At 41.8% G+C, this 27,676-nt stretch overlaps 1 protein-coding gene across 2 annotated transcripts in view; it reads left to right on the top strand.

Moving 5' to 3' along the window:
- KAT6A (lysine acetyltransferase 6A) overlaps positions 1-27,676 on the top strand; it is a 78,497-nt gene that overhangs the window by 30,456 nt on the left and 20,365 nt on the right. For both annotated transcript variants that reach the window (XM_050939812.1, XM_050939811.1), the window contains 11 exons: positions 5,055-5,163; positions 7,623-7,738; positions 7,941-8,022; positions 8,868-9,003; positions 12,287-12,603; positions 13,737-13,855; positions 21,057-21,172; positions 22,638-22,779; positions 23,241-23,402; positions 24,492-24,585; positions 26,632-26,863. In XM_050939812.1, coding sequence (XP_050795769.1) covers positions 5,055-5,163; positions 7,623-7,738; positions 7,941-8,022; positions 8,868-9,003; positions 12,287-12,603; positions 13,737-13,855; positions 21,057-21,172; positions 22,638-22,779; positions 23,241-23,402; positions 24,492-24,585; positions 26,632-26,863 — 1,625 coding nt within the window. The remainder of the gene's footprint in view (positions 1-5,054; positions 5,164-7,622; positions 7,739-7,940; positions 8,023-8,867; positions 9,004-12,286; positions 12,604-13,736; positions 13,856-21,056; positions 21,173-22,637; positions 22,780-23,240; positions 23,403-24,491; positions 24,586-26,631; positions 26,864-27,676) is intronic.

The raw sequence follows: 27,676 nt of genomic DNA, 5'->3' as shown, positions 1-27,676 counted from the left end.
TCTGACCTCCGGAACAAAGCAGGCCACAGAACCCTACCCATCCACTTCTATAACAAACCCCTAACCTATGTCCGAGTTATTGAAGTCTTCAGATTGTGGTTTGAAGACCTCAAGCTGCAGAGAATCCACCAGCAAGTGACCCATGCCCCATGCTGCAGAGGAAGGCGAAAAACCTCCAGAGCTGTGGCATGATGTGTTGCTCCATCACTTGGGTTGTTTGCTTCTGTTCCCTTGTCTATATTGTCTCTTTAGAGAGTCATTTCTTTAGGCTGGAATTCTCTCTTTTGTCTATAAATCACTTAGCACTCTTGGTGCTATATTATTTGTAAAAATACCTCTCTCTCAAACTATTGTATATACATACGAATTCAAAGCTATTATTCCAGTTGTATAATATAATTTATCTCTCTGATCAAAGTGATTGAATCATTCAATTGTACATTTATGGAAATAGGACAAGTTAGAACTGAGGAGAAAATAAGATTAATATTACTAGTGAAACTTTTTGGATATTGATTTAACAGTATATTGTGAATATAGTTCTTTAAATTAATAGATCTCAGAGTTCTTTCTAAAAGTGAGTGGTGGCATTCCAATTTTACAGATGGGCTAACTAATATACCAACAGATTAAATGACTTGTTTGAGGTCATACTATGGGTTGGTAGCAAAGATGGGAATACAACACAGGTCTTCTAACTCTCAATGGTGGTTAGTCCATTAGATCACCGCTTTAGAGCCTGAGCCAAATACATCCCTGATGTAACTTGAATGTCAGGGGAAGTACATGGATTTTTACAGTAATCACCAGAACTGTGCACAGTGTTCCAGTTGTGATTTCCTGTTTCTTTATCTTGTGTGTGCTGGGTACTGGTGTGATGTATGTACCTGCAGTCTTCTGGTGCCTCTGTGATGCACATATACATACGAGTGGGAGAGCAGGCTGCTAGTAGTTTAATTACATCTCTGCATTCTTTTGACGTTGTATATGTAGTGGTAACTTCTTTCTATGTAATTTACATTAGCAATTCTTATTTCCAGATGACAGCTTAGTGTGAGATGTGAACACTCATGTGGCTTTGAAGAGTAGATCAGAAATCCTTCAGGCTTATTTGAATGTATGGAGTAATTTTATCATCCTGCAGTCCTTTAAAGATGATGAGGCTTCACTAAACAGTAGCCTGTAAAGTTTTCCTTGAGATATGTGAGTGGCTGAGGTTAGGATCTGACACAGAATTCAGTCCTAAAACAATGAAGTTTATTGTTTATATTGAGTTATTCTGTTAGAACAGAACAGAGCTTTTATGTTCAAAGCAGATATGTAAGTACCCTTAATTGCTTAAATTCTGCTTTCTGAGTTGCTGGTGTTTTGCCACCTTTGAAACAAGGTAGCGTAATATAAAATCACAACTTGGATGTCATTGTAGAGCTCTCTTCTGGTTACATTGCTTCTGTCAAATAGAACTTAACCAAAGGAATATTAACATCATGTTAGCCCTTAATTCTGACTGAATTGGAAATCTATACAATTTCAGATTTTAGCATAAAGATATCCTTATTTATTGTCTAATGGTCAGTTATGTAAAATCATTTTCTGTTAGCAACAGCATTTATTGTTTCATTTACTAACTTGTATCTGAAAGATTATTCTGATATAGTTCATATTCATTATGCAAATGGACTATAGGACTTCAGTCTGAAACAAAATCTCGCTTTGGAGGGGAGATGAGAGAAGAGGCACAATGAAATCCAGGATGTGAGATGGTCTTATTTAGTGAGCAGGTTGCTGGTAGAATTCAAAACAAATTAACATACTAGGTTTAAAAGAAGTTCATGAATGAGAAATATTTTCTGATTAAAAAAATGTTAATGATTGATCTGATCTATCACTGATTATAAATAATGAATTAAAAATGTCAGTAATAATTGTTTTGAATTTGAGTTTAAACCCTAAAACGATTGTACTGCATGTACCCAGGGGTGGCTCCAGGCACCAGCATGCTAAGCGCGTGCCTGGGGCAGCAAGCCATGGGGGGCGCTATGCCGGTCGATGCGAGGGCGGCATGCAGGTTGCCTTCAGCAACGTGCCTGCGGAGGGTCCGCTGCTCCCACGACTTTGGCGGACCTCCCGCAGGCATGCCACCGAATCCGTGGGACCTGGGACCTCCCGTAGGCATGCCGCCAAAGACAGCCAGCCTGCCTGCCGTGGTTGGGGCGGCAAAATACCTAGAGCCGCCCCTGCATGTGCCATTGCTTTGAAAGAGGAGGACAGCTGTTCTTGTTGGGATTCTTATTGAGTAGGAGCTGCAGTGGTCCAGAGGATAGAGTACAAGACTAGGACTGGAGGGATGTGGGGGTCTGTTTCCAGCTCTGCCACTGGCCTGCTAGGTGACCTTGAACAAGTCACTTCACCTCTCTGTGCCTATGTATCCCCATTTGTAAAATGCAGATAATGATATTTTGCCTCCTCTGTAAAGTGCTATGAGATCTTCTGATGAAAATAGCTATGTAAGAGAGAGGTGGTAATGTTATGACAGAAATCATGTTTGTTTAATAATAAGGTAATTTGCACTTGGAGGAATAAGTGCTGCATAGAAAGAGGGCACTGTAGCTAAGGAGAGGCAGTGGGATAAAAACACCTGACAGGAGAATACAAAAGGAAGAGAGTAAAGGCAATTTCCTAAAATATCTCAATTCACATAACATAACATCAATGCACCAGCAGATCACATAGTTTCCAGAACTAACCTTGAACAACTAACTGTCTGTCTGGTTCCTAAGCCTAACCAGGAATGAAAAAATAAGGTTTGTGGGTGTTTAGTATTATCCTCTCCTCTCCCAATTTTAAATGAAGACAAGGGATCCATGCACATCACCATCCTAACTGTGGAGGGAGATATTTACACCTGGCTCATCCTACCTGGTTTTCCCTTCCAACAAGAAACATGTCAGATCCTCCTAGTTTCTTCCTTCAAACAAAAGAAGAAAGTGTCTGTGGCCTTGGCTACACTGGCACTTTACAGCGCTGCAACTTTGCACTCAGGGGTGTGAAAAAACATCCCCCGAGCGCTGCAAGATACGGTGCTGTAAAGCCTCAGTGTAATCAGTGCTGCAGCGCTGCGAGCGCGGCTCCCAGCGCTGCAAGCTACACCCATAGAGGATGTGGTTTACGTGCAGCTCTGGGAGAGCTCTCTCCCAGTGCTGGCGCTCCGACCGCACTCGCGGCAGCGCTTTGAATTTTCAAGTGTAGCCATACCCTGTGTGTTGTGTCCATCTATTCTTGTGTTGTTTGGTCTCTTTGGGTCTGGCTACACTTACAGCTGTACAGCATTGGGAGTTACAGCTGTCTTCGTACAGCTGTGTAGGGAAAGCGCTGCAGTGTGGCCACACTGACAGCTACCAGTGCTGCAGTGTGGCCACATTTGCAGCATTTGCAGTGCTGTTGGGAGTGGTGCATTATGGGCAGCTATCCCAGTGTTCAAGTGGCTGCAACGTGTTTTTCAAAAGAGGGGGGTGGAGTGGAGTGTGACAGGGAGCGTGGGGGAGACAGAGAGAGTGGATTTTTGGAGCTGACACTGTGTCAGCTCCCTGCCTTGCAAGTTCTAAGGACTGGAAGATACACAGCACCAACCTTCAATCATTTTAAAAGTTTCAACCCCTTCCCCCACCCCTTTATTCACTAAATGCAAATAGCCTTCAGACCACATAAGCAGCTGCTCCAAAACGGACTCCTCCCCCCACCCCCACCATGTTGCTTCTCTCCTCAAGCAAACTGTGAACATTCCAAAGGAATTCCCCTGCCTGCCTCTGCTCGAGCAAACGAGCTGTGTTTGTTTTTTAGATAAGCAGCTCCGGGAGCCTTGAGTTCACAACAAAACAGCAGAGTGGCTGAACAGGCATTCTGGGATACCTCTGAATACCTCGGAGGCCAATTACAGCGCTTTTGGTGGCCACAGTTGCGAAGCAGCGCTGCATCACCAGCGCTGCAATCCTTATACCCCGGGCAGAGCAGGAGTACAGCCAGCGCTGCAGTCAGGGAGATGCAGTGCTGTATGTGCCTTGCAAGTATGGACGGTGAGTAAGTTGCAGTGCTGTAAACCCACCACCAGCGCTGCAACTCTCCAGTGTAGCCAAGTCCTTAGCCAGAATTCTAACTGGAAATGGAAGGGAATCCCTTAGCTAATTCTTCCCAGGGATGTAATTAGATACAGAACCAGTGGGATAGGCACTTGGAGATGTATCAGTAGGTTATTCTTAAAATCTCCTTAACCTGAGGGTGCGGGTTAAAACTTCTGATCTTATCCATGCTTTTTTTGTTGTTTTTTTTCCCCAAGTAGTCATTCCTTTCCAGGTCCTGCTTTGCAGTTAGCATCTAGCCCCAAGATACACACTGTAGTAATTTTCTACAACATTTGTCTTGAGTGCTTCCATCTTGTGGACACTGTGGAAAACACTGCTCCGTCTCTGTCTGGGGTGTGGTGTGCGCTGAAGTCTGCTCTGGTAGAGAGAAGTGACATAGCAACTGAATCCTCCAGGTTGTATTACTGCTACATAAAATCAGTCTTTAGCTTGCAATTAGACCACTGTTTGATTGGTCCAGCCACATTGAAGCATCTTGTATATAAATGAGATCTGTGCATCTCTTTCTGGCATAAAGTTGCATCCTGTAGTAGATGTGATTAACATCTAAGATTGTATAATATATTGGAGCACTTAGTGTGTCATCGTGTAATTAAAAACTGTACCATAATGCAGATGTACAAAGGGGATCATACTGAAAGTACAGAATTAAAGTTGGGAAATGCCAAAATTAAGGTTGAGTGCTTAACCTGCAACCTTAATGTTCTCTTGATACAGTTTTCTAATAGTTTTTATATGTATGTTAATTTGCTCTTAAAGCTACAATTCCCAGACGCATCCATACAGTGTATATTGTATCATGAGGTTAGCGCTAAGTTGAATATAATTCTGTGTTGTATAATTAGTTGAAAATTTGTTCAACGGATTATAGATTGATCAATTATTGAGCACTTCGATCTCTGCTTTCCCTTACAGCCGGTTGCTGAACCAATCCCAATCTGCAGTTTCTGCCTTGGTACAAAAGAACAGAATCGTGAGAAAAAACCTGAGGAGCTCATCTCGTGTGCTGATTGTGGCAACAGTGGTAGGTGACCATTTACAGCGCTCCTGGAAACAACTATAACTCTCAAATGCAGCCACCAGGGGCCTTTCTTGTGGCCACAGCCTCCTGGACTGTGATGGGGAGGTGGGGATGGGAGGGAGGGAGGGCAAAGTCGCACCCCCTTCCCCTCCCTGTTGTTCCTGGATGCACCACTTTGGTGTTGATTGCTGGGGCTACCAGTAGGGATTGGGCCCTGCCCCCCTCTGGAGTCACCTGGGGCACAACGCTGTAGAAGCAGGCAGCCAGTGTTTTCCCTGCCTTCCCAGGGGTGTTGGGGCTTAGACTTTGGGCTTCAGCCTTGGGGTGGCACAGTGGCAGGCTCTGGATACGTGGCTTCAGGCTCCAGCCCCCTGCTACCTCCGTCAACCCCCATCTCCCCTGGCCCCCATTGCCTCCCCCGACCCTCCCATCCAGGGATTAATTTGTCTCCAGGCTTGCCAGGGCTGAGTAAGTTTGCTGTGAAAAGTAATACCTGTATGTTTGTTAAGATCACTTTTCACAACAGACTTACTAGCTATCAGTAAATATATACATATCCAGATCATTATAATTTGTACATATTTATTTGGGTTTCCTTAAAGCTAATTAAGTATTTTAGGAAAAAGTGTGAGAGTATTCGTATTCTGAGGCCACCAAAAATTTTGTCCTGAGAACCTCTAATCTAGTATGTCCCCACATAACTGTCCTGGATGGGGAACAATAGGGTTTGGCTAGCTGATCTTTATGCTCCTTCAGTTTGGGGGACAGTTGCATTCAACTGCCACATAACTAGTTCAATAAGCCCTTAGTAAACTTTTTAGAAAGCTGTCTTCTGTATGGCCAATTTTATCATCTCTTTGACCCCAGTTCAGCAAAGCACTTCGGCATTTAAGTAGGTACTTAAGTGCTTTGCTAACTGAGGCATTTATACCACACTTATCCAAGACCTCCTGAAGGTATAAATTTTTAACAATGAGAGTAATTAACCAGTGGAACAATTTACCAAGACTCATGGTGGATTCTCCATCACTGGCAATTTTTAAATCAAGACCTGGATTTTTTTTTTTTAAATCTGCTCTGGGAATTATTTTGGGGAAGTTCTATGGCCAGTGTTACACAGGAAGTCTGCCTAAATGATCACCGTGGTCTCTTCATCAATTCCAGGACCAGAAGGGACCATTGTGATCATCTGGTCCAACCTCCTATATAACACATGCTGTAGGACTTCTCCAAAATCTGTCTCTGTCTCTCATCTTAGTATCCCACAGTCATCCTCTGTGCCTTTGTTCCATGTTGATGACTCACTTGATCCTTTAGCTGCTCATCTCCTTGCCCTCACCTCATTTTACCTGCAGCACTGGATCAGCTTTCTCATTGACCCACTCTAAATCTTGCCACTTTTTCTTGCATAACTTCTCTAAGATCCAGCCTTTCTTCTCCATCCACACAATAAAAATTCTTATCCAAGTTCTTCTCATCTTGTATCTTGTCTATTGCAACCTCCTCCTCTCTGAGTTTGACTAATCCTATCTTGCCTCATATATATCCATTCAGAACGCTTGCTGCAAACATCAATTTTCAGACTCACTGCATTTCTTCTCTACACCACATCAAATGTAAACTACTTATCTTCACTTCACCGCCTATAATCTATTTCCTCTACCACCAATGATGCCAGCATTCATTGTCCATTTGTTAACCCAGCTATGCTTATTTGAAAATTTTTCTTTCATGCTGCGCCATATGCCTGGGAGAACTTCCCAATAAACATCTACAAAGCCACCTCATTGTCCCCTTGCCAATCCCTCCTTAAAACTGTTCTGCCATGATGCCTGCAAAAAAACTTGACAGTGGCTAGGTAGCTGATGTACTGTGACCACTGCTTAACTTAGCAACCATTACTGTCTCATTGTTTCCTTGTGCTCCCTTTCTCTTTGTATCCATCTGTTGTACCTTGTCCTGTACTTAGATTGTAAATTGTTGGCAGTAGGGACAGCCTTTTTGTTATGTAGTTATAAAGTGCCTGCAGTCTGACTCTGATCTAAACTTAGTTACAAACGACTACAAAAAAATATCAAGTTAGAAGTTCACTCTAGACAGAAACCTCACATGAGAGTCATCTGCTCAAAATGATATACAAAGGACAATTTAGCTTTAAAAAAGATCTTTATTTGTCTCTATGAGAGAGTAAATCAGTGCACAAAAATTTCTTCAGTTACGTCCAAATGTATTCAACTAGGAATGGGGCTGCCAAACTTCTTGCAATGTGTCTGATTTTGAGCTGTAAGTATGTATGAGCTGGAGTACCAAGTTCTGGTGAGATCTGTATTGAAATAGAAGGAGCTTCTGGGTATCTGAAACTGTATGTGAAAGATATGACTAATTAGACCTCCTCTGTGTATGTCCAGAGCAGTGACAGCAGCAGAATTGCTTCCTTGGGGTTATCTATCCTTTTTTCATAGGTCATCCGTCCTGTTTGAAGTTCTCTCCAGAGCTAACAGTTCGAGTGAAGGCCTTACGATGGCAGTGCATTGAGTGCAAAACTTGCAGCTCCTGTCGAGATCAGGGCAAAAATGCAGTGAGTACTTCTGGAACCAAACATTTACAGCTTCTGCTTGGCTTATCTTTGGTTACCTAGTGAGACTCCAAACTAACCAGTACTGTGTACATTTATGGTTGGGAACTTGACATAGCCTGTCTGGGATCAGTGGTAACTGAGAGCTGGACCTGGTGCAGTCCTCTGGTGTGAAGCTAACCAGAGCTGTCTGTCTCTTCCACAGGATAATATGCTATTTTGTGATTCATGTGACCGAGGTTTTCACATGGAGTGCTGTGACCCACCTCTCACCAGGATGCCGAAAGGTGAGGACTCTGTGTAACAAATGGAGGAATTAAAAGAGATGTTGGGGGAGAGGTGAATTGAAACTATTGGCATATCAGAAAATAAGAGAATTCCCCTCTCGTCCTTACCCATCTTTATCTCCCTCATTGCACCACTTTTCAGGTACTTAAAGCCATAGCGTGAGGAGACCCTGTATTTCATGTAACCTGCAGATGCGTATCCTTTATTCTCTTCCTCTCCTGCTTTCAATAGAAAGAATCAAAATGTTAAATTCCGGGTTTAAAAGTTTTCAGAGGTCTGAGAGGATGGAGGTTATGGTAGCAGATTTTCATTATCAGCTTCTTTGGGTGAGAGAGCAGCTTTGTGTAGAAGAAAGAAACCGATATGCAGTCTTTAAAGTGGCAGGAGATATTTCTGTTTGTGTAGTTAGTAGCTCCTGGAGCATAAGCTCAATTTATTCTGTTCTTCTCATACCTCAAAAGCCATGTATAAGGGAAGTCTATGTCGAAGTCTTCCCATGTGGTGTGGTGATGTCTCCACCTCGTTTGGAGGCACTATCCTTAAGTACAGTAGGAACTCATTAAATGGATGTCCTTCTGTACTATTCTTCTGATAATCTGATGCCTGGGCTCCTCTATACTTGCAGGAAGCATGCTTAAAAACTTAACTATAGAGCCTTTCTGGAGTGAGTGCTTCCACCAAGGCATGATTTGAGTTTAGTTGCTAGGACAGAAAGGTAGTTTTATTTCAATCTTGTAGTAATGGGGGTCTGTCAGATGGTTCTTCATTCCAGCTGGAAGGGACCTGTACTCTTTCTTGCCTCTATTTTTTCCTCCATCCTGTGATGAGGCTGTGTGTCTTCCAGGTATGTGGATATGTCAGATATGCCGGCCACGGAAGAAAGGAAGAAAACTTCTACACAAGAAGGCAGCACAGATAAAACGACGCTATGCCAACCCAATAGGACGTCCCAAAAACAGGTTAAAGAACCAAAACACAACGTAAGTTGCTTTAAGGAGAAAAGGAAAGTGAGGGCAGGAGAGGGGGAATAAATGGGCCTTCTGTGGGGGGCTTTGTGTCCTACCTAGGGTGACTATCTCTTAGCCCTGGTCTACACTAGAAACTTATATTGGTATAGCTATGTCTCAGGGGTGTGAAAAATCCATACCCCTGAGAGATGTAGTTATTCTAACCTAACCCCTGCGCTAAATTGATGAAAGAATTCTTCTGTCAAACTAGCTACAACCTCTCACCTGCCGACAAGAGAATCCCTCCCATCCGAAGCAATTGTGCCACGGTAACATTTTAAGTGTAGGCATACTCTTAGTACATAATTTTTCCACAGTTCTAATATTAACTCTTTTACATAGAATTTAATTTCTCAGACTACTGTGTACAGTCAAGGAGCATTGGGGCATTTGTTCAGTTCTTTCTCCCTTTGCCATAACTAGATGTTTAGATTTAAAGTATTTAGATTGTTACTTCAGACTAGCTTTGCTGGTTTACAGCAGGACTCTATTGCAGCATGGCTCTGCTCCTATCAACATAGACTAGCTGCACTCTATAGTCCTCTGGAAATATTGCTGGAAGTTAGAAAAGTTGTAGGTTACATATATTGCCACAATTAATCAGAAATCTGAAACAGAAGCGGCTGAATATGAGCAACCCATTGAGGTGATATTTTGTGAGAGTCTTAAAGGGGCACTGATGCTTAGGTCAATGGAGGGAGCATTCTCTTTTGTTCCTTCATTGTAGTGGGGAGTCCTACAACATAATAGGCTTAGATGAGACCACTCTAAAACCTAATAGAGTACAAGAAAGGCAGGTCATGTATTTCACAATTTCATGACTGCAGACTTAGATGCAAAATTCAGATATCAAGCTTGCATTTAAAAAAACATGTTTCTAGTCCCTATGGGTATGTCCACACAGCAAAGAAAAACCTGAGGCTGACCCATGCCAACCACCTCTGGCTAGGGCTGCAGGGATGTTTCATAACTGTGTAGGCTTCCAGGCTTGGGCTGGAGCCCAGATTCTGGGACCTTGGACGGGGAGAGGGGTAATGAAGTAGCCCTGCAGCCAGAGTCTCATGAGCCTGAGTTGGCTGGCACAGGCCAGCCACGAGTTTTTCTTTGCTGTGTAGACATAACTTTAGGTTGCAAAGTAAACCTGTGAAGAAAATAGCAGTTGTTTCATTGATGTCTGCCTGAGTCAACGGACATTCTAAAGCAATAGCTCTGAGAAGCATAAACTGCCTTATCCATTTCAATGGGTTTTTAAGTCTAAAACCTAAAAGATGACAGTTTAAATCTCAACACTCTTAATTGTTTCACTAGTGATTGTTTTAGCAGAAACAGCCAGCCAGGGGCTGCTCTGGGCACCAGCAAAGCAAGCAGCTGCTTGGGGCAGCCCATTTGCAGGGGCGGCAGCTAGCAGGGATTGAGCATGGGAGCTGAGAACCAACGGAGGCCCTGGGAGCTGTAGTTCCTTGGTTGGCTCCCTGCCTATAAAGCCAGCCCTGGAGCAGGGAAAGAACTACATTTCCCAGCAGTCCCTTGGCCACTACCAAGAGGAAATGGGAGGAAGTATGATAGCTGAAACCTCATGCTGCAGCTCGAGCTCACTGCGGGATGGCACTGTGAATGGGGAACAGGTGTGCCCAGGGAGTAGAAGGCTTTGGCCCAGATATCCCCTTCAGAAGACATCCCCAGACTGGATTAGGGATACTGGTGTGATCTCACCTTGCAGCCCCCAAAGAAGGAATTGGGTGGACTAAATGGGCAGTGCCTCTCTTTATCTGAAGCCTAGCAAGGGAGGTACATGGATCCCACTCGAATTTAAAATGAAAAGTAAGCGGGGTGAGGAGGCTGTGGACCTGGGCAGTTTCAGATACAGTACCAGGCACGTAGGAGGATTTCCACTTCTGTGCCCTGGAAGCAGATATTGACTTTTCCTTTCCAGATTTAGCTAATATTCAGAAAGGGAATCTAGCACCTGCCTTCCAGATTTGAACACCTCAGGATTCAGGAGTGCTCAAGGTCAATTTGGACAGCTGTTACTTCATTTCTCCCAAATCAAATATACTGATCCACTGTAATTTGCTGTAGAAAAAGTAGATAAAATTGAGCAAGAAATGCTTCTCAGTGGTTTTTAGGACTGGAATTGCTATTCTCAACAGTCATTGCTTTTTTTTTTTTTTTAAGTTGTTTAAAAGAAGACAGTGATATTGCATTGGCAAATTCCCCATAGAAACAAAGAGTGGAACAAAAGAATAATAAAGGCACCTTGACTTTTCCTCATGTATGGAGGACAGTCTTATAATATGCATCCAGATAGCCTCCAATCACACAAACTGGAAATTGTTCAACTTTACTGCAGTTCTGTAACCATATGGGAACCAATCCTATCTGTGTTCTGTGCACATCCAAAATTCCTGCTGAATGATCCACCCTGGGAGCAAGTCACCAGTGACCCAGGGCTGGGGCGGCAGGGGATGGGGCGGGGGGTACTGGTGGGGGCGGAAGAAGGGTGCCCAAAGCTGGTGCAGCATGGGGTGTGTGTGAGCCAAGGCCTGGGGTGCCGGGGAGGGGGGAGAGAGCCCACAGCTGGGGCGGCAGGGGGGTGCGGGAAGGGGGAGGCCCAGAGCTGGGGCAGCAGGGGGTGCAGGTGACGAGGGGAACGCCCAGGGCTGGGGCAGCAGGGAGGTTCGGGGGGAGCCCAGGGCTGGGGTGGGGATAGCCAAATTTTATTTTGCTTGGGGCAGCAAAAAACCTAGAGCCGGCCCTGCAGCCAGCGAATGTGCATATCCCACAGTCCTTAATTGTTTGCTCAGCTGTCAGCACCTTCAGCTTCTTCCTGATGGTTTCTACAATGCAGTTGTACTGGCAGTATAAAATCTTTGGCAGTCAAAAAAGGAAGATGTGGGGACAGCATAAATAAACTGACTTTAACATGAACATTACTAATACTGTGGCTGCTGTACAGATTGTATAATTCAATTTCATTTTTCATTCAGTAAAAACCTACATTTTTATATTTAAATGAATCTGCTAGAGAATTTCCAGTAAGCAGGAATAGTCTGGGAATTTTGCTGTGGAACTTAGGCCCAGACTGTCATGCAGTAAACAGGGCTGTGATTACCACTTAGAATTATGCAGTTGATGTCTATATACCATGGTGATTGGCATGGTACATAGATGTTAAACCAGTTTATTACCTTACCTAAATCTCTTTCTCTCTGCCACATCTACTGACTAGCCCTTTTTTCACCTACTGATTCTTTAGATCAAAAGGCCCCTTCAGTAAAGTTCGAACTGGCCCTGATCGGGGCCGGAAGCGGAAGATCACTCTATCCATCCAGTCAGCGTCGTCAGCAGAAGGAGAATACCTGGAACGGATCGATGCCCTGGACTTTTGCAGAGATGGCAGCACCACCTTGAAATTTAACAAGAAAACCAAAGGGCTCATTGATGGCCTTACCAAATTCTTTACCCCCTCCCCTGATGGGCGGAAAGCTCGTGGGGAAATGGTGGACTATTCTCAGCAATATAGGATCAGGAAAAAGGGCACCAGAAGATCTAGCACTTCAGACTGGCCCACAGGTAAAGGATCTGTCCCCTTGCCAGTGAAGGCAGCCTCTTTTAAGCCAGGAAAGGGTTCTCTGAGGTAAAAGATATTGAACAGATAAGAGCTGGTAGATGGTGGAAATTTGATCTAGAGAGTAACAGATTATTGTTCAAAAATCAATTTGATGTCATAATAGAGTGACAAAGTGGATGAGGTAATATCTTTTATTGGACTAGTTTCTGTTGGTGAGAGAGACAGCTTTTGAGCTTACACAGAGCTCTTCTTCGGGTTTGGGAAGTGTACTCCATGTCACAGCTAAATATAAGATGGAACTTCAGCTTTGAGCAGTCCTGGACACATTATTACATGCCACTAGATGGCACTGTGGAGGGCATTAACTCCCCTCACTCTGTCTCCAAGTTTCAAGCATTTTTTTCAGCTAAAGAATGCAGTCTGGATTGCAAATCAAGTGATCGTTTTTATGCTTTTTTCAGTCTTGTGTAATTTCCTGTATTATATGTCAAGTAATATCCCCTTTTCCAAAGCACCCGAAACCAATAAGATGATTAATCACTTAGTCATTGATTACTTTAACTACCCTTGTACAACCAGTAGATAATATTCAGCAATGCCATGCAGGAAATCTCTCTTTAGCAATAATTATTAATATGGATACAGTTTTGTCACAGTAAAATTAAGCAAAATTCACAGAACAGTCATGGGGGGGAAAGTATGGTCTCAAACAAAAACATACCCATCAGAAACATGGCAAAGACACTAAGGCTATGTCTACACTAGAAACCTTACAGCAGCACAGCTGTACCACTGCAGCTGCATCACTGTAAGGTCTCCCGTGTAGCCACCCTAAGCCAACCAGAGAGAGCTCTTTGGTCAGCATAATTAAACCACCCCCCAGCAAGCGGCGGTAACTATATCAGCGGGAGAGCGTCTCCTGCCAGCTTAGCTCTGTCCAAGTCAGTGCTTCTGTCAGTGTAACTTATGTTGTCAGGGGTGTCTTTTTTTCACACCCCTGAGCAACATAAGTTTTACTGACAAAAGTGCTAGTGTAGACATAGCCTAAATGCAGTTGAGTCTCTTCTTACTAGAGGAAAAGAATGCACTTATAGCTTTGCTAATGATCAGTGAGAAATTTCTCTCTTATTCACAGACAATCAGGATGGCTGGGATGGAAAACAGGAAAATGAGGAGCGGCTTCTTGGGAGCCAGGATGTCATGACTGAAAAAGATATGGAGTTGTTCCGAGATATTCAGGAGCAAGCACTGCAGGTAAAGTCAAATTATTAGTGTCTGGGAAATCTTAAACCTGTGCTACAAATAGAAACATAGAGAAAAAGAACACCTACTGCTGAATCAGTCTGTCAGAGAAGCTAATTGCCCCATCCCCCTTTCTGAGAGAATGTATAGTAATGAGTAGTTGATTCAAGGAGGATGAAAGCTGTGGCTGATTCGCTTCACAAACCACAAAAAATTCATGAGAAGAAGAGGTTTATGTTCTAAAATAATGTATGTTATAATTATACTATTGTTTATCATTCACCTTTGACCATCTTACATGCCCTCTGTCCAGTCACTAATACACACCCCCTGAGACTTATTCTAACGTTCTATGATCCAGCAATCATTGGGAAAAAAAAAAAAAAAAAAAGCAATCATCTGCGAGGTAAATGTTCTCTTCCTCAAATAAGGAAATCCTCCCTTCCACTCAAACACTCCCCCCCGAAACAAACAAATAAACAAAACACCCACACAAAACAGTACAAAACAAAAAAGCCTCTGCCTGAAGCCCAACGTGATCAGGTTTCAGCTGTAGTCCAGTGACCACATTTTTGATAAAATCTGATATTTCAGATCTTGCAATGCAGGACTCTGAAATATTTTGGCATTGAAAAGGAGAGATCATCATAGCTTCTATCTTTGGAAGATTTTGAGATATTGGACTTAAAAATCATTACATTTTTATTGTTGTATGTAGTGTAGTTGTAGCCATGTTGGTTTCAGGATATGAGAGACACAAGATGGATAAGATAATGTCTTTTATTGGACCAACTTTTGTTAGTGAGAGAGCCAAGCTTTCATGCTTAGAGCTTCTGAAGAAAAGTTTGTGTGTAAGCTCAGAAGCTTGTTCCTCTCACCAACAGAAGTAGGTCCAATAAAAGATATTACTTCACCCACCTTGTCTCTCCAATTATATTTTTAGGTGTTTTTGGTCAAACTGAGAAAGATCCCGTGCAGAGTGAGTGAGAGACTGATATAAAAAAATGTAAGCAATGTCTGTTTTATTCTGCAAAATGATCTTTGTGTGGAATATCTGTGAACATTTTAGTTGTATTTTTCCTGCATGTCCCCTTAATCATTCTTCGCAAAGTTTCAGAGATCTGGGCTTAAGGAAATAGAAAATTTATACTTAAGTGCTTTGAGGGGTTGTATCTGTCTGGCACTGCCCTGCCCCATCTGATTAGTTCAGTATCTCTGTCCATATATGCAGTTTGTCTGTAACTGAATGTAGTGCAGTTATTCCTATAGCATCATTAGTAAGGCTATGTTTTAGTCATGGGTATTTTTAGTAAAAGTCATCAACAGGTCACGGGCAGTAAACAAAAATTCAAAGCCCGTGACCTGTCCATGACTTGTACTATATACGCCTGACTAAATCTTGAGTACTCTCGAGGGTAGCATCCCGGGGTACTGCTATTTGGAGGGGTGGAGGGAGGATGGAGAAGGGTTGGCAGGGAGGGCAGGCTCCCTACCTGGCTCCGCACGGCTCCGAGGTGGAGGTGTGGCTGGGGGCCTCAGCACATTGCCCCACCCTGATTGCCGGCTCCACAGGTCCCATTGGCCCTGGTTCCTGGGAGTGCTGCGGGGATGGCACCTGTGGGCAGAGGCAGCACACAGAGCCACCCCTCTGCCTAGGAGCCGAGGGACATGTCGCTGCTTCCGGGGAGTCCCCCAACATAAGCACCACCTGGAGCCCTCATCCCCTCCTGTGCCCCAATCCACTGACCCAGCCCTGAGCCCCCTTCCACAGCTCAGGGATCGTGGCCCGAGACTGCCCCAGCAGTGGCCATGCATCTGGCCCAGGGGCTGCCCAAGCCACACCAGCCGCTGCAGCAGTCCTGGAGGTCCCAGAAAGTCATGGAATCTGTGACCTCCGTGACAGACTCACAGCCTTAATCATTAGGCATGCATAGCATATTACAGGTAAACTGAAAGGACAGATCCTTGCCATGAGTAGCTTACAGTCTGTTAGACAAAGGTCAGATGGAGGCAGCAAACAAAATAGGGAAGGTGAGAGCTGCAGTAAAAGATTATAAAATGCTTTTGATACATACATCTCTTGTTTATATTTTTTGTTTCATGTTTGAGGAAACTAAAAATGCACTGAATTGACAGGTCTTAGGACAAGAACATAAGAGTACTGGAGAACAAGATGAGCAGTAGGTAACAATAGAGCTGTGGAGAGCTTTGAAGGATGTTGCGTTAGAAGGGTCAGAGTAGAGCAGGATTGGCTGATGGGAGCTGTTGTATATTTAGACTGCCTAAATAGTAGCAATTTGGAGTCTAAATAATAGGAAGTGTATTGTATGGAGCCTCTAGCCTACTTAGAATGGTATTCTTTAAGTAAATCCTCTATTTCTGGCCCAGGATGATGATAGAATCATAGAACTGTAGGGCTGAAAGGGACCTTGAGAAGTCAGCAAATCTAACCCCTTGCACCTACACCACCCCTGACAGGTGTTTGTCCAACCTGTTCTTAAAAACCCTCCAACGATGGGGATTCTGCAACCTTTTTTGGAAACCTGTTCCAGACATTAACTACCCTTACAGTTAGAAAGTTTTGCCTAATATCTAACCTAAATCACCCTCGCTGCAGATTCAGCCCATTAGTTCTTGTCCTACCTTCAGTGGACATGGAGAACAGTTGATCCCCACTCTCTTATAACAGCCCTTAACGTACCCATAGACTGTTATCAGGTCCACCTCAGTCATCTTTTCTCAAAAATAAATATGCCTAATATTTTTTAACCTTTCCTTATAGGTCAGGTTTTCTAAGCCTTTTATACTGTTTGTTGCTCTCCTCTGGACTCTCTCCAGTTTGTCCATATCTTTCCTAAAGTGTGGCGCCTGGTATTGGACCCCATACTCCAACTGAGGCCTCACCAGTGCGAAGTAGAGCAGGACAATTACCTGTGTCTTATGTTTATTCCTCTTAATGCTTCCCAAAATATTAGCCTTTTTCACAACTGCATCACATTAACTTATATTCACTGTAACCCCCTGATCCTTTTCAGTAGTACTGTCATGCCAGTTATTCCCCATTTTGTAGTTGTGCATATGCTTTTTCCTTCCTAAATGAAGTACTTTGAACTTGTCTGTATTGAATTTCATCTTGTTGATGTCAGATCAATTCTCCAATTTGTCAAGGTTGTTTTGAATTCTAATCCTGTCTTTCAAACTGCTTGCAACTCCTCCCATCTTATCTGAAAATGTTATAAGCATACTCTCCATTCCATTATCCCAGTAATTAATAGATTGAATAATACTGGACCCAGGACTTACCCTTGTGATGGGACTCCACTAAATACGCCCTCCCGGTTTGACAATGAATAGTTGATAACTACTTTTTCAGTACAGTCTTTAAACCAGTTGTGTACCCACTTTATAGTAATTTCATCTAGACTACATTTCCCTAGTTTGCTTATGAGAATGTCACGTGGGACTGTGTCAAAAGCCTTACTAAAATCAAGATGTATCACATCTACTGCTTTCCTCGCTATTCAGTGGGCCAGTAACCTTGTCAAAGAAGGAAATTAAATTTATTTGACATGATTTGCTCTAGCCAAGTCCATGCTGGCTATTCCTTATAATCTTGTTATCCTCCAGGTGCTTACAAATTGATTGTTTAATAATTTGTTCCAGTATCTTTCCAGTTATCAAAGTTATGCTGACTGTTATATAATTCCCTGGGTCCTCTTTGTCCCCCTTTTTAAAGATACGTACTATGTTTTCCCTTCTCCCATCCTCTTAGCCGCCATCCATCCTCCATGGATTCTTGAACAGTTCTAAAATTACTTCAGCTAGTTCCTTAAGTATCCTATGATGAATTTTATCAGGCCCTACCAAAGTGAATACATTTATCTTATCTAAATATTATTTAACCTGTTGTTTTCCTACTTTGGCTTTTGTTCCTTCCCCCTGTTGTTGATATTGATTGTGTTAAGTATGTGGTCATCATTCACGTTTTTAGTGAAGACTGAAGCAAAATAGACAGTAAACACCTCAGCCTTCCTAATGTCATAGGTTATTAGCTCTCCTTCTCTGTTAAGCAGAGGATCTGTACTTTCCTTTGTCTTTCTCCTGCTCTTAATGTATTTAAAGAACCTCTTCATATTGCCTTTTCTCTCTCTTGTTTAGGTATAAATCATTTTGTGCTTTAGTCTTTCTGATTTTGTCTCTACATACTTTTGCTATTCTTTTGTGCTCTTCCTTAGCAGTTCATCCATGTTTCTACTTTTTGCAGGATTCCCTTTTGATTTTCAGGTCATTAAAAAGCTCCTAATGGAGCCATATTGTCTTCTTACTATTCTTTCTAGTTTTCCTTTGCATGGGGATAGTTTGTACTTGTGCTTGCAATATTGTCTCCTTGAGAAATTGCCAGTTCTCCGAACTCTGTTTTCCTATATAAAAATTGCATTAGCCTATATAAAATCGCCATCTGGCTGTGAGCCTCTGTGTTGTTCTGTCCATTTTTATAGTTTTCACAGGCTTGAATGAGCTATTCCTTCTAAAACTAGAAGTTTTGCTCTTTCCTTAAGTATAACTGTTCCTATGCAGGTTGTTCCTCTTACTCCAGATATTTGGGCTTCTGTTTATCTTCTGTTATTCCATAGTAATTGGAATGAACCCAACCTAAATATAGTCACTATATACAAAGAGCGTTAATGAATAATGAGTTGTGATAAGTCTGCGCTAAACCACAGCAGTGAGATAAACCAAACGAATATGAGAGCCATTAACCCTTCAGATCCCAGCACAAATGCAGCAGCACTGTACAAAATTGCTTGTTTCTGATACTATTACATGGGTGATTTAAAAAAACAACAAAAAATGCAACCCCCTTATAAAGTGCCATAATGAGTAGCTTTTTCAGTCAGAGAATTTTGGCTTAGAAAAGTAAATGAAAATCTGAAACTAATCTTCCAGGAATTTGGACAGAAATTTAGTAAGTAGATGCCATTTTCAAACACTTGCTGGCCAGAAAAGGAACAAGTTTTGGAAAAACAAACTAGATGTAATGTATTTGATATTGCAAATAATCTGGTGAAGGCAAGTGTAATTTTAAAGTGAAGTAGCTTGTGGGTTGGTTTTGGCAGGGATTGGGTTAAACAGTGGTTGAGATGCAGTTGATGCAAGTGCCTGTGTAGAGCTGAGCTAAATGCTGCACCTGAGCAAACGGAAATGCAGAAGCTGAATAAAGTAGCACAGGGAAGAGACTGAATCTGTAAATGTGAGAGTCGGAAGTAGTGTAGGGGCAGACCGCAGCAAGCCTGCGAGTTGTTCAGTACGTCTCTTGGTGGGAGCTTTCTCCTGTCTACTGCAATGTGCAAGCAGCTGTACTGGAGTTGGGTCTCCACATTTACACTGGGCATTCATTTGGAGGAGAGGTTGATTGCTGATGCGAGGGCACAGACGCAGGAGACATTGCCACAGGTGCACATTACTCTTTGTTCTTCTTCCTTGTAATATGCCTGGCGATGCCTGGGATGATTGTGTTGGGACTGACTGCCAACTCTGCATTGTTGCTCTCAGGAGCAATGAAGGAAGAGTATGCAGTAATGTTCAACTAGACAAGAATAGAGATTCTTATCAGAAAAGCGTTGGAGATTCTTCACTGGATTTACATAGATATAAAAAGCTCCCTACTCCTTTCTTCATAAATTAGCTTTTGTCAACAGGTGTAATTCTCATGTTGCATATATCCCATTCTGAAATGTGTTGGGTGATTGCACTTTCATTTCACCATGGGATCCAAATACTAGCCTATCACTAATGTTAGCTTTTAGCACCAAAGGTTGTTTTAATCCAGCTGGAACAGGTTTTTTTTTCTTTCAGTAAAATCTTTACTGTCCAAAGGAAGGTAAAGTCACTCCTTCATTTAGTTCCCTTCCTATTAGGGACAACTCCCCAGGGCTTTTCCTAAAAGGGAAGGGCCTATGGAATCAATAAGCTGAGGGGAAAAGGCATTTTTTCAAGTAGTGGAGCTTTTGATCATACACAGATACCAAACTATAATTTTTGAAATTTTTTTGGTCAGCCTCTGAAAAAACTTACCCTTGGTAAGAATGGAAGGAAATATGAACCGAGTACTTCCATTACTGATTAACCCATGTGGTGCTTTTAGATAAAACTCTAGGACAGGAGGCTTTTGCTCTTTTCTGTATCTTGAGGTATTTTGTTCAAATGTGTATGCCTAGGGGAGCTGAATGAATAATAATCTGAGCTTCCCTCCTTCTGCATTAGTTCTTAACAGATAGTTATACTAAATGGAAAAATCTGGATTTGGGATGGTAGCATCTCATGCCATAACCCAATTGCCAAGGATCTTTTTAGCTATTTTGTTCTACTGGAAGACATTTATTTATAGGCATTTCACTGACACTCTTCACATTAATATCTGACAACCTACTGGTAAGAGGTCTCATTTATTATTAGCTGTGCAGTCCAGGCTGAGACATGTGACAATGCAAAGTCACTGAAAACCTTTGGATTTTAACCATGTGAGTGTTGAAGCCTTTTGAAGTAATGTGGCCATGGACTGAGAAGCTGAAAAAAATTGAGAGGGTGTGCAATTCCCGGATTCCAAGGCTTATATCCTGGAGAATGTTTGCCAGCAAACTCACACAAGGAACTGTGAATGGGAGTTTGGGTAACATCCTAAACCAGTGACCACACCCTAAATAGAGATTTGTTTGCCACTGTTGTAACTCACAGCAGTGCATGTGGTGTGGGTGGGTATACATTATCACCGGATATATATATGTGTATGTCCGAACACCATCAGCAGTTATCTATTTCTCTGCTTAGATATTGCGGTGATGGGGACACAGGAGCACCTAGACTGAAAGAAGATTAGATTGAGTGATTTATAAGAGTGTTTGTTGTGTGCTGGCTATATGTGGGGCTGTGACCTGCAGCAAATGTGGATAATGTTAAATGCATCTCATTGGCATGAAGATGTTTGCTAGCTCTCCCGTCTCTGGATTGGGTGCCGTACATAAAGAGTAAGTGGTATTGCTGCTGGCTTTAAAAGCGGATGTCAGCATCTTCCTGTTTCTCTATGGAGCCATGTAGAGGAAGACAGACTAGATGGATATAAACATATTTCCTCCCCTCCCCCCATCACCACTGTATTCCTGAAACTGATAAGTATTTGATTTGCTAATTTACAAAAATATCTTTTCTTGAACAGAAAGTAGGGGTGACAGGGCCCCCCGATCCACAAGTCCGTTGCCCTTCGGTTATCGAGTTTGGGAAGTATGAAATCCACACCTGGTACTCCTCCCCATACCCACAGGAATACTCAAGGTACAGTGTGCAAAGTCTTCACCGTCATTGGTGTTTACAAATTGTGTGATAGTTACTCTGGCAAGTGCAGAAATCCCAGGCTGGTGAACTGGAATTTTAGCACATAAAGAATATTTAAATGTATGTGGTTTATGATAAATAATGAAATGAGTGTCTTGGGGTCTGTTTAGGCCTAATCAAAAAATTGGTAAATTCTCTCACATCCCTGTATATTGCAAGTATTAGAAATGCTTTTGAAAGGTATCACAAGATGGATATGCACAGAGTTGAGATGCTGTGTTCCCAGGGAAGAAAGCACTCCCAAGCTAAGTGATCTGGCAATACATTGTTACTAAACATGTAGATAACTGGAGAAGCTGAGTTTGAGGTCTCATCAGTTCTGTAGTTTTAGCATACATTACAATATAAACTGTTAAAGTTTGTGCTGAGGTGAACTTTGAAATAATCTGATTCAGAGCTGCGAAATAGCAGTATGTATTCTTGAAAGAGATGGAAAAGAAATAAGCAGAAAAGTTGTTAAGAATAATTTGTTTAAAATTACACTGTATGCACTGTAGCTAAATTATTTTTGTTTCCAGATATTTATTTACAGTTGTTATCAGCATAATACCTCACATTTATCAAACACAAATACGGTAAATCTCTTTGTTTCCTGACCTAGGGGACTACCGTGTAGGAAACAGTAAAATTTATTTGTTCGCCTTTATATTGTTTTCTATTCGGTGAAAACTTTGCAAACTGTCTAAACCACAAGCTGTCCAACCTTCAGAAAAAAAGTCAGTTCAGAATGTGGACCAGCTTTAAATAGGACCGTAGAGGGGAAAGATTGAAACCACAAAACACCCTCTCTCACCCAGTCATGTGGCTTCGGGGATCGCTATAAAAAATCATTCTTACTCTTCCACATGCTGTGGGATTAGTTAAAATAACTGTAATTAACACTGTAGCTGGAGAGAGTAATTGGAGTCAAGTCAATAATAGCAGGCTCACCATCAACCCCATCAAAGTGAATGACTTGAACAGAGAAAGGCTTCATAGAACTTAGAGATTGAAAGGAAAGAAAATTACAAAACTTTCATCTAGCACTCCCCACCTACCCACCGCCTGATGCTGAACTGTTCCTTATAGTACAGTATTTCTCCAGAGTTTTAGCTGACACACATAATGGGACCTTCACCACTTCTATTGGATACTGTTTCATACTTCAGTATGTGGAACACTGAATATATGTAAAATGTGTATTCATTGTAGAATAAGGAAATGGGGTGGCTTGAGGTATATTTTATATTTTTGGCTGAAACAGATATTTGGTTAAGTTGTTTGGTTAGTGAGACTCTTTTATCATTTTCTTTTCCCTCAAGTTCTGTATTAGCAGGACTGAGGAATTAGTACTTTTTGTTATAGTTAATAAGCAAAAGCATACAATGTATTTATAGATTTTGATTTTCTTTACCTTTACTTACAGGCTGCCTAAATTGTACCTTTGTGAATTCTGTCTGAAGTATATGAAAAGTAGAACTATTCTCCAGCAGCACATGAAAAAATGTGGCTGGTTTCATCCTCCAGCCAATGAAATTTACAGAAAGAACAATATTTCAGTCTTTGAGGTAAGTTAGGAAAATGAGTGATAACTGCTGCTTTCCTGTGTCATTTAAAATGTGACACTGATGTCTTTACGGCATTCATATAGATCAAGTGGATTTCATATACCCTTAAAAATCTTGCCCTCTCTTTGTCCTTAAATTATTCAGCTCTATAAAGAATGAAGAAGTGAATGATAGCCCTGAGTGTCATAGCGCTAAGTTCATGAGTAGATCAGTAACCTCAAAATATGTTAAAAGCCATAAATGGGTTTTAATTTATCCTTCACGATGATATATTAATATAACAGAGTGATCAGTGCCCCAAAGTGTACCCTACCACTTTGAGAATCGTCTGAGCCACCTATGCATTATCTGGAAATCCTTTCTTTAAGTTTGAGGGTTAGAATAAATCGAGATATCCAACCGAATCAGATAATTGTATGGTAATAAGTGTAATAACTTCATTTGTTCTCTGTTTCTGTAAGGTTGATGGCAATGTCAGTACCATTTACTGCCAGAACCTGTGCTTGCTGGCAAAACTCTTCCTGGACCATAAGACACTCTATTATGATGTGGAGCCATTTCTTTTCTATGTGCTGACACAGAATGATGTCAAGGGCTGTCACCTTGTAGGCTATTTCTCAAAAGTAAGTATTTTAGCATGGAGTAATTTTGGATTCGGACTTGGAGCTGGACCTGTTCTGGGTCAGTTTGAGATACAGTGTTGTCAAAGCATTTTTCGCTAGTTGTGGCAGTCCTGGCTTTAGACTGTGTATGAAGAATTCAGGGACATGTAGCAACTAATAAAGCCAAATTTCCTCTTAATATTGTTGAACAGAGCATATCCTCTAAGGAACTAGTACAGCACTTAGCAGCTCAAAGGGAGAAGTTTTTAAATGACTTCCTATTCCCTTGATGGTGTTAGGTAGAACGGCTTGTGAAGTAAACATTGTTACTCACATACAGCTATCTAAGCTCTTCTTCAGCAGATAAAGTCATTTCTTGGTCTGCAATTTGAATCTCATTTCAAACTTTTTATTTTGTATGCTGGGAATACGGACACTCCGCTAATGCTGAAAATATCTTAGTGTTCCCCATATAGAAGTCAAGCATAGGAAGCCAAACATAAGATTTCAAATAGCTACATTTTCAAGTCTCTTTATCCCAGCAATAGTTGTTTTGCTTGCAATCCTAGCCATCAGAGCAACAAAGCAAAAATCAACCAAAAAAAAACCCCAGTGGCTGTAATCAATGATCATCTTTCAACTTCTAGACCAGCACACAGTGACTTGGATTTTGATTTCAGTTACAGTGGTGTGAATCTTGGGTTACTCTAGATTTACACCAATGTTACTTGGATATTAGAATCTATCTCAGTGTGTTTAGCACCTCCATTTTGGTGCTTTTGAGTGACTGGTGGGGACTTACATTCCTATACTGACCGTCATTTTTATCTTTGTTTCTAAGTTGAAGAAGGTAGCAGATGTCACTGTCTCAGTCTTTTCACCCTCCTGGGGTGGTTGTTTCAGTAGTAATGACAATGACTTGGTACTGTTCCATCTTAACTCATTGGGGACTGTGCTTTGCTGATACGCATTGCTGTCCCCAAGGAGCTGTGACTGGGGCTTTCATTCTTAGTCTTTAGTTCAGGATTAATTACTAGCTCTCACACAGCAGCTTCTTTTCTATCTCACTAAACCATTGTTTTTCAAGTTTCTTTCTCTTTTCTCTATCAGGAGAAGCACTGCCAACAGAAGTACAATGTTTCCTGTATAATGATTCTTCCCCAGTACCAGCGTAAGGGCTATGGCAGATTCCTCATTGATTTCAGTAAGGATCACTTTCACATTCATGTTTTTTTCACCTTTTCATATTTGTTTGGCCTTTCATAGTTTTAGACGGGGAAGATGTACAGGTATCCAGGAACTTTCTTGGGTGAAATACCTTCTCCAGAATTAGCTCTGTTCTGAGAACACAAAAAAACATTCAGGCTTCTGGGCTCTGCTCTTTAAACTGGTGGAAAGCTAAATGCTGAAAACAAATATATCATTCTCCCTCTGATTCCCATGTTTACTACATAAATGCCTTATGCCAAAAGCTGTAGAGATGCTCAGTGCAGAGTTTCTGGCAAAAGCTTAACCTACTTTAGTAGTTCTTTCCAAAATAAAGTAAACCCTAAAACTACATTGCTTGTTGAAACTGTCAGCAGCTAAACTAAGTAACTTATAGTTTCTCAAGTAGATGCTAATAATAGTTTATTTTATCTTTTGTTTTAGAGTAATCAAAACCACCTATACACAGGCTCTGAGCATTCTGTCAATTATATAAAATTATGAACTCAAACAAATTTCAGTCAGCTCCTCTTACTGACCAGTGGCTCTAAATACAAACAATAACATCCCATTACATTGGTCAGTACCTCAGTCTCCACTATCAGCTTGTCTGCACTTAACAGCACGACGATACTGGTATAATTATACCACTCTAGTTCTACTGAGGTAACTCCCTGTATCAACACTCTTATTCTGGAATTAGTGTCCACACAGGTTGTTATAGTGGTACAACTATACTGGAATAGTTCTGCCAATAAATTTCCCTGGTAGACCAGTCCTAAGTCTCTTCAAGGACCAGGTGAAACACATGGGCCATGCAGAATGCCCTGAAAGTCAACAAATCTGGGTTATTTCAGACTAGGAATGGGAGCCCCTGGCTCTGGTAGGGAATGACTTGTCTGCCAGCCACTGCCTTTGTTATATCTAGCATCCTCGCCTCCTCTGATCACAACTGTGGCAGTATATCACAGGAAGATAGGCAGTCTTAGGCCCATTAGAGCTCTCTAGATCTGTACCAGAATATGAGATGCTCAGGGCTCTAACTGAAGTTTCCCAACATAATATTTTTAAGAAAAGGTTTGGGTTTTTTTAGTTCAGCCAAGTGGTGGAAATACGTGCTTCCCCTTGAAATCATCAGTCATCATTTTAATCAAGTTTTGTGCCTGAATATTCAGTTTCACAAGCACAAAAATATTTGGGTGTGCTGTGAGGAGAAGGTTGCTACTGTTTTAGGCTAAAGTCAGTTATGAAATATTTCTTTTCCCTCTTGTCTTTCATTAATGATTAAAAACAGTAGAGTAACAGTTGACTGTTTTGTAATTACTATATTAGTGTACTATAAAATAAATTTGAAAAAGATATTTAGAAGGCTTTCTGCACTTTAACTGCATGCTTAATATCCAGAGACCAGTTCCAAGGCACTTTCTCATTATATTCTTCTTCTTGACCTGAAGAAGAGTTCAATGTAAGCTCAAAAGCTTGTCTCTCTCACCAACAGAAGTTAGTCCAATAAAAGAACACCCATATTGTCTCTCTAGGTTCAAAATAGGCAGATTGTGCCATCTAGTGGTAATAGCTCATAAATAAATATATGGAGATACACCTATCTTATAGAACTAGAAGGGACCCTGAAAGGTCATCAAGTCCAGCCCCCTGCCTTCACTAGCAGGACCAAGTACTGATTTTGCCCCAGATCCCCAAGTGGCTTCCTCAGGGATTGAACTCACAATCCCCTGGGTTTAGCAGGCCAGTGCTCAAACCACTGAGCTATCCCTCTCCCCTAATCTGTAATCAAAGCAGGATGCAGTTTATAAATCTCTGAATGCATTATAGAATAATGGAGGTTAGAGATGGAAAAGATCTGACATTATTTGATGTCTCCTGTAGATGCAGGATATAGTCTTGGTTTTCAAACACCTTCCATCTCTTTTTTGGAAGAATGCCACTGTACAAACTTCTCTATAATGTTGGCACTGGGATAGGATGTAATAGTTGGTATCTACGTATGCCAGTATTTGTGAGAAGTTGCTTTGTGTTTCCTTAGGCTATCTGCTATCAAAGCGTGAGGGCCAAGCAGGGTCCCCAGAGAAGCCATTGTCTGATCTGGGCCGTCTCTCATACATGGCTTATTGGAAAAGTGTAATATTGGAGTGCCTTTATCATCAAAATGACAAGCAAATCAGCATCAAAAAGTTAAGCAAACTCACTGGAATCTGCCCTCAAGACATCACTTCCACTCTGCATCACCTGCGAATGCTTGACTTTCGCAAGGACCAGTGAGTATAGCAGTCCCACTGCTTCCCAGCTGGGATCCAGATACAGCTGTATGGAGTTGGAGGAGGGATCACATTCATAGACTTGGGTGGTGTAATATCTCTCCTGCTCCCAAGGGCCAGCTCTGACTGCTCAGACAGCACTAGCAGGACATATCACACAGTAATATGCCAATAATCAGGGTGAATGTTGAGAAGGGCAAATATATAATCTGAACATCAAAGCCAAGTAAAATACCATCAGCTCTTACACAATAGCAGTGATGTGTTTTGTTTTGTTTTTTTTTACTTTTCCTATTTCTTTGGGGAGGTGGTATGATATGGTGTCATTCAAAATCACATGAGCAAAGGTACTTTTTGTCCCGCAACAAGGTCTTGTTTACATTATAAAAGTGACCAGGTCAGCTGCTCAGGTTATAACACTGATGTCCATGAACACAGTTAAAGTATATTTTTGTAGTTGGGACTTAGCCTTTTGACTGTGTTCTTGAGTAGCATTAAGTCTTTGATATGTACCCTAAGTAATGAGTGTCTCTCTCTCTCTCTCTCTCTCACCCTTTCCTTCCCTTCATTTTAGGCTGCCTCTCCCCCAGTTTACATACACCCAATCCCACAGTCTTAATACCCTCATCTAAGAACATAAGAATGGCCATACTGGGTCAGACCAATGGTCCCTCTAGCCCAGTATCCTGTCTTCCAACAGTGGCCAGTATCAGATGCTTTAGAGGTAATGAACAGAACAGGGCAATTATCAAGTGATCCATCTAGTCATCCAGTTCCAACTTCTGACGGTCAGAGGCTTTGGGACACCCAGAG

Source organism: Gopherus flavomarginatus, chromosome 2, assembly GCF_025201925.1.
Source record: "Gopherus flavomarginatus isolate rGopFla2 chromosome 2, rGopFla2.mat.asm, whole genome shotgun sequence".
Lineage (NCBI taxonomy): Eukaryota > Metazoa > Chordata > Testudines > Testudinidae > Gopherus > Gopherus flavomarginatus.
This window is presented reverse-complemented; position numbering and strand designations above follow the sequence as displayed.